This window comes from Neophocaena asiaeorientalis, unplaced genomic scaffold (assembly GCF_003031525.2).
Source record: "Neophocaena asiaeorientalis asiaeorientalis breed wild unplaced genomic scaffold, Neophocaena_asiaeorientalis_V1.1 scaffold515, whole genome shotgun sequence".
NCBI lineage: Eukaryota > Metazoa > Chordata > Mammalia > Artiodactyla > Phocoenidae > Neophocaena > Neophocaena asiaeorientalis.
In genome coordinates this window covers 3,372,655-3,380,327 of record NW_020175829.1, presented here as the reverse complement: position 1 = coordinate 3,380,327, position 7,673 = coordinate 3,372,655, and the positions used below count along the sequence as shown (strand labels likewise).

The 7,673-nt window shown below is 47.3% G+C and overlaps 1 protein-coding gene across 1 annotated transcript in view; it reads right to left on the bottom strand.

Moving 5' to 3' along the window:
* F2R (coagulation factor II thrombin receptor) overlaps nucleotides 1-3,946 on the bottom strand; it is a 20,299-nt gene extending 16,353 nt beyond the window's left edge. The window contains exon 1 of the mRNA XM_024732795.1: nucleotides 3,641-3,946. Coding sequence (XP_024588563.1) covers nucleotides 3,641-3,728 — 88 coding nt within the window. The 5' untranslated portion in view covers nucleotides 3,729-3,946. The remainder of the gene's footprint in view (nucleotides 1-3,640) is intronic.
* Between the last annotated feature and the right edge of the window lie 3,727 nt (nucleotides 3,947-7,673).

Here is a 7,673-nt window from a genome sequence, read left to right as displayed (position 1 = left end):
CCCCAAAAAAAAAAAAAAAAAAAAAAAAAAAGGTTAATTTTATGCTTTGTAGATTTCACCTCAGTTTTAATTAATTAATTAATTGATTTTGATATTTATAGAGTTTATTTTGATATTAATCTTATTTCCCATTTTGATTCTCTTCATTTCTTTCTGTGGATTCAAATTACCATCTAGTGTCAATTCCTAACTTCAACATAGCTTCATTCTATGCCCCTCCTTTGCACGGTTATTGTCAAATATATATTACATCTCTAGGTCATATGCTCAATAGTACAATTTTATATTGTTTTATGCAATTATTTTTCTCTAATTCTTTTTGTCACAATTTAATCTTTTTACTTTTTCATACCATTTTTAAAGGTTACTTTCCATTTACAATTATTATAAAATATTGGCTATATTCCCTGTGTAGAAAAGTACTTGCTGATTCATAAGAAATTTGACTTTCAGAGGTTTTTGGTTGGCTTAAAGCAGCATCACTGTCCAGTTTTGCGCCTTTTGTTGGGCTGAAGACCACAGCCTCTCAGTAACAGCCAATTAATTGGCACATTCATGATAGGGATCTATTCACAGACTGCCTTATTATCATCTGCTTCAGAAAGTAAATGGCAAGATACCACAATCCATGCATCCATGTTTACAAAACACCTCTGTGCATGGGCTGCCAAGCCAAGGGGGCACAGACTTTGCCTTCCAGGGGTTCTGGGAAGCACAGCAGGATTACTTCTCTGCTGTCGGCTGGGGTGTGGGGGTGGGGGTGGGGTGTCTGGATGGCTTCCCCTCTACATTGGGTGGTAGAGAACGCTTGCACTTAGGAAAGAAAGGCCTGTGATCAAATCCCAGTTCCACTTAATTGCACTTGTGACTTAACCTCAGTTTCCTTACCTGTAGAATGGGGATGACATCTACTCAAAGGGTGGCTGGAGGAATAAGTAAGGTAGTGTATGTCATGTACCTAAGCAGGGTGTTGGCTGTAGTAGGTTCTTGATATCAGGTGGCTGTTTTTAATTAAATGTGAACACGTGGGGTGTGGGAAGGGCATTTTGGCCAGAGGGAGTGGCCAGGGGACAGAAGCCAGAGAAAGTTCTACCTTGGAGGTTGAACTAGAGGGTGGGGGCCGGGTGAAGTACAGGTAATGTAACAGGCTATGTAATAGGGGAGGCTCTGTAATAAGGGAGGCTGGACAAGGCTAGGAACCCATCCTGCAAGGGAAGGGGCACCTCCCTCTATGCTAAGGAACTGGGCTTGACCCTGTGGATAGGAAGGCAGTACACAGAATCTCCCATCCAAACCCCTCTGCCACAGTCACCATCAGCTGTTCTGGTACCTTTCACTCTCCAGATCTTTATAGAATTTATGAACATCACCTCTAGGACACTGACCCTCTTTGATGAAAGCATCTCACTTAAATTGCCTGGACAAAGGAATGTAAACTGGTTAATGAACTTAGGAATTTCTCAACAAGTATCTGCTGAGTGCATATCTGTTCTAGACTCCACAGGGATAACCTTATAACCTTAGCCTGGGAGACGACATACTCACAAAGTGACAATGCAGGAAATGCCAAAATGAGTGGGGGAACAAAAAGCCCGAGAGTGCTTCAAGAAAGCTCACACTGGTGGGCAGGGCCAGTTCTGGAGGCATTTCCTATAGCTGGGGCCTCTCAGCTCCTCACATCACATAGAGCTGGTTAAGACAGACATTGTTTAGAATTGCGGGTACACAGTGATAATAAAAAGCAGACCTATTTTTGGTTGATTTTATAAGTGATTTAAAACTCCAAAGACAAAGCCCCACTTATTCCTTGCATCCAGGACCCCCTCCTCCATTTGGAATTTGGGTGCATCATCTCTGAGACTTAATTTCAGAATCAGCAAAAGGGGATAAACATTTGAGAGGGTGAAATGAGATAATGTGAACTGAAAATGCCTCTGGGCCCAGGGTTTGACCCAGAATATGGCACTTTTTTTTTTCTCAGAATATGACACTTAACATGAGTTCCTTTTCTTCTCTCATCCTCTTTTCTTCTCTCCCTCCCAAAGTGGTCCCAGAATCCAGTGTAGATAAATCAGCCAATGTTATTCAGTTCTCTTTCTGACTATGCCAGCTCTGTGCATCCTAGCATACCCCACTCGGGTTGACGAAAAAGTAAGAAGTGTGGCAGAAACAGCAGTCTTGACTTCTCTAGCTAACACAGGCCAAAAATCTTTGGGTTCCTATGTGGGCCTCTTAGTGTTCCTAAAAGCATCACCTCAAAACTCACCCTGAGCAAACATGGAGAGCAGGGGAAATGCTGTCTCTTGTCACCTCTTAATCTCCATACGCCTACACTCCTTCTGGTGTGGAAACAATACAGAGTACACAGTCTTTCACAGATAATAAGAAAAACAGCTAGAATTTGTTTCTAAGTGAAAAAAAGGGGGCTGAAAGCTTACAAAGTACTATTGCTACAAAGAAATAAAAACATTTTCCCCCTCCCCCCCCTTTTTTTTTTGCGGTACGCGGGCCTCTCATTGTTGTGGCCTCTCCCGTTGTGGAGCACAGGCTCCGGACGCACAGGCTCAGCGGCCATGGCTCACGGGCCCAGCCGCTCCACGGCATGTGGGATCTTCCCGGACCGGGGCACGAACCCGTGTCCCCTGCATTGGCAGGCGGACTCTCAACCACCGCGCCACCAGGGAAACCCCCCCTCCCTTTTTAACTAGGGTTTTTACAGACTAAAAGCAACTTCTCCGCCCTGCTTTAAGAGCGAGAGGTTGGAAAATACATTTATTTGCTCAAGCAGTCAGATACTTAAAAATACACACTATTAGTAATGAATGCATTCTAGGTGAGAAACCTCCTGCTCCCAGCAGATCAGAAACTGAAATGGTTTCATCCCATAGTGTCTGAGGGAGCCGGATTCTGAGGAAGGGATCTCTTTCCTCAACTCAATTGGAAGCTTGGAAGACTGGGTTCTAGAGAACAAACAAACAAAGCCTCCCAAGCGCCGCCACCGCCTCGTGGCTATCCTGTTAGCACCCAACATCCCGCACCATGTCCGCCTCCTGCACACAAGGCCTGCGGTTTTCTACTAAGCGGGCCAAGGCACTAAGCTTTTCTCTACAACACTTTCCTGGCCTGCAAACTGTGCAAGAAAAACAATTCCAACAAGACAAAACTTCAGCGGGAGCGGTTCTCGACCGCGTTCGAGCGGTTCTCGACCAGGACCGCTTTTTCTTCCGAAAAAGCCGGAACGTTTATTGGTGGAGCAACGTGAAAACCTTTCTTTTTGGGGTGGTCCTGGGAGAAACAGGCCACACAGTGACAACAAATGCAACGAGGTCCCGCAAGCTTCCCCAAGAAAATCCGACCCCGCTCCTCCTCCATATCCAAAACCCTGCCGCGGGGCCGGCTGCATCCTCCAAAACCCAGTGCAAAGGGGCATCAGCTGAGCCTGCAGCGGGGGTGGGACGGGCACCCCACCAGGATATGAGTTGGGGAGTCTCCGATCTCAGCCCTAAGGCGCAGTCAGGGGCACCCACTGAGTCCCGGAGCAGCAGCGTCCCTCCTCCTCCCGCCCGCCCCATTCCCGAGGAAGCCCGGGATACGAGGCCGGGGGTGGGGACAGGGAGGGAATGCCGGGGTCAACTCTCACCTGGTTTGGGGCCTCGGGCGCGGGCCGACAGCAAGGGGCCGCATAGACTGAGCCCCGCGGCGACGAGCAGCAGCCACCGCGGCCCCATTGTCCGGAGGCTCAGGGCGTTCGGCGCGGTCGGTGCGGCGCTGCTCCGGGAGACGGGTCCCGCCGCCGGGAGGCTCGGGCCGCACGCTCTGTCCCTCCACGCCCTCCTCGCGCAGAGTCCGGAGGGCGGCAGGGGCGGGCAGACACAGCGCTAGCCGCTGGGCAGGAGGAGGCTGCTCGGCGTGTCTAGCGGCGCTGGGCAGGACAAGGGGCGCTGTGCGCGGGCGGGGGCGGGGTGCGCGGCCGCTGGGCCGGAAAGGGCGCCCCCTGGCGTCGAGTGTGCGCCTCGACGCGGCCGCCGCCCGCCGGTCCCTCTGCAGTCTCTGGGCCACCCACGGGGCTCGGCGACCTAGCCCGCCCTCTCTCCCGGTGCGCCGGCCTCCCAGCGCCCCGGCTGCTAGACACTGCCCCGCAACTGAGACATTGTTTCCTTGGCCTTCGCCTTGGACCCGCGAAGCTACCAGTAACTCAGTCTGGTGGGAACCTTTGCTCTCGGGGAGCAAAGACATTGGCAGAGAACCTCCGATCAGGGATGCGCCCCTCCCTGCCCTCGGGCCGGACCTCTGGCCGAGCAATGCGCCGCATTTGAAAATTCGGCGTTCAGCTACAAGTTTGAAAGTGACTTGTGTTTTTGTAATTTGGGGATAGTGGATTTAAAAGTTGATACTGTAGAGACAGGGTTGCCTGCTGATGAGAAGGGGCTCTTAGCTTTGAACAGAATTCTTGACGTTTCTTACTCGCTTCCCTTTGTTTCCCTACTTAGATATTTCGTACGTCGGGCACTTATTTCTTCGACACAATGACTGCGAGTGGATACAATCATCCAGTACCAAGAACAGGTTCTCCGCGTTCGCACTCGGGCACGGCTGCAACTTTCTCCCTCTATCCAGAGCTCTCAGCCGCGCTGCGCATCCACCTGCGCGGCCTTTTCCGGAAGGCGGGCGGGCTGGGCTTTCCCCAAGCGCCGGGCAGTACTTGGGCGCTTCCTGCGAGCGGGATGCCCGGAGGGCGAAGTGCCCAGGTAACTCACACTTTCTGCACGCTACGACCCGAGTTTAATGGAGTTCGGCCAAATTCAAGTCAAGAGGGGGAGGGCACTCGAGCCTCTGGCTGAGGGGCCCCTGGGGGACAGCGCGGCTGAGGCTCCGCAGGGAGGAGCCCGCAGATTATTTTGTTTAGAGAGCATATCTAGTGAGCGCGTCTTTCAGACCGCAAAGGGAAATGGGTCCCCTCAACGGGCCGTTTCTGGGAAAGTTTACCCGCAGCCCCTTCTCCTCCCAGATGTCGGGGTGTGTTCTGCACCCTGGGTCTGATAAACTGCTATTGAGAGTCACTGGTCAGGTTTCTAAGCTTTTTAAAACGGGAATTTCGCGCAGTATCATTCCCCAAGGAGAGCCCTGACACTTAAACCAGTGGAGAAAATACAGCAGAGACCATCCTGTTCCTCCCTGTATTCCCCCTCATCATCCTCAGAACACAGCGTCTTGTTGTACATAGAAGTTGCTCAGTAAATTACCGAATAACCCAATTCATTAACGCTATTTTTTTAAAAATTGCTTATTCAATTCTCGGAGGAAAACATATCCAAGAGTAGATGTGAATCATTAAAATTAGATATTTCTCCATTCTCTATCAACATACTATTTATTTTTTATCAACCCTAAGACGCCATTGATTTCAAAACGTCATTTTGATTTATGTACCACAAGCAAGGAAAACAATGGTGCCAATTAAACTGTGACATACCATTGCTTGTAAGATGCATCTCAATTGCAGGACTGTTTAAACACGAAGAAAGGCCATCTCAGAATCAATCAAATACAGGGTAAAAATATAAAAGTAATCAATATATGTGGCAAAATATTGTAACAGTTCAAGGATATAAAATGAAAAGTAAAAGTGTCTTCAGCCTTCCCTTCTAAGAACCACATCTGCTTGATGACCACTGTGAAAAGTTTCTGTCCATCATTCAAGAAATTGTAATCCCATACAAGTATATATGTATGTATAGCCTTAAGAATGGAGTACTCTGACTATACTTTTAAATTTTATCTGTTTCATTGCTGGAAAATGTTTTAACCATTTTCTAAAGTTTAAAAGGAATTTTTTTTTTGCTTCATTATTAGAACAGCATGTACCTCTAGTGACAAAAAGAGGGCTGCTGAAAGAATGAAATGCTTAAATAAATTCTTTGTGCACATTAAAGTGTCCATTATAGTGGGGCTTCAATACACGGAACAAAGGAGAGTGGAACAGAATGAGGTATTTCTTCCTCACTTTAGTGTTCTCTAAATATTGTGGATTGCTAGTTGAGCAGCCACCAGAAAGTGAACTTACCTTCAAAAACAGTGGTTTTACATGAAAGGATGCTCAATATCACTAATCATTAGAGAAATGCAAATAAAAACTACAATGAGGTATCACCTCACACCAGTCAGAATGGCCATCATCCGAAAATCTACAAACAAATGCTGGAGAGGGTGTGGAGAAAAGGGAACCCTCTTGCCCTGTTGGTGGGAATGTAAAATGATACAGCCACCGTGAAAAACAGTATGGAGGTTCCTTAAAAAACTAAAAATAGAACTACCATATGACCCAGCAATCCCACTACTGGGCATATACCCTGAGAAAACCATAATTCAAAAAGAGTCATGTAGGGCTTCCCTGGTGGTGCAGTGGTTGAGAGTCCGCCTGCCGATGCAGGGAACACGGGTTCGTGCCCCGGTCCGGGAAGATCCCACATGCCGCGGAGCGGCTGGGCCCGTGAGCCATGGCCACTGAGCCTGCGTGTCCAGAGCCTGTACTCCACAATGGGAGAGGCCACAACAGTGAGAGGCCTGCGTACCGCAAAAAACAAAACAAAACAAAACAAAAAAAAAGAGTCATGTACCACAATGTTCATTGCAGCTCTATTTACAATAGCCAGGACATGGAAGCAACCTAAGTGTCCATCAACAGATGAATGGTTAAAGAAGATGTGGCACATATATACAAGGAATATTACTCAGCCATAAAAAGAAATGAAATTGAGTTATTTGTAGTGAGGTGGAAGGACCTAGAGACTGTCATACAGAGTGAAGTAAGTCAGAAAGAGAAAAATAAATACCGTATGCTAACACAAATATATGGAATCAGAAAAAAAAAGTTTCTGAAGAACCTAGGGGCAGGACAGGAATAAAGACGCAGATGTAGAGAATGGACTTGAGGACACGGGGAGGGGGAAGGGTAAGCTGGGACGAAGTGAGAGAGTGGCATGGACTTATATATATGACCAAATATAAAATAGATAGCTAGTGGGAAGCAGCCGCATATCACAGGGAGATCAGCTCAGTGCTTTGTGACCACCTAGAGGGGTGGGATAGGGAGGTTGGAAAGGAGAGGCAAGAGGGAGGAGATATGCAGATATATGTATATGTATAGCTGATTCACTTTGTTATACAGCAGAAACTAACACACCATTGTAAAGCAATTATACTCTAATAAAGGTGTTATAAAAGAAACAATAAAAAACAGTGGTTTTGACTTTTAACATGCACAAGTGCAGATTCCTGGGCTCCATCCAAGACCTATAACATCAGATTCTACACTTTTACAAGCACCCTCAGGTGATGGTAATGTCCGAGGGTTTCCAGACCAAAGTTTTGAGTAACAATATTCTAAGACAGTGTTCTTAAACTTTAGCATGGATCAGAATCACCGAGAAGACTTGTTAAATCCCAGTGCTAAGCTCCATTTCCGGAGTTCCTGATTCAGTGGGTCTGGGAAATGGACTGAAAATTTGCATTTTTAACCAGATCCCAGGTGATGCTGAGGCTGCTGGGGACACATTTTGAAAACCACTGCTTTGAGAGGGAAAAAGAACTGGATTCCGTATAGTTTGTATTGCTTTTCTTTAAATGACACAATATTTCAAGCATAGAAAACTACAGAGCCTAATAGAACACCC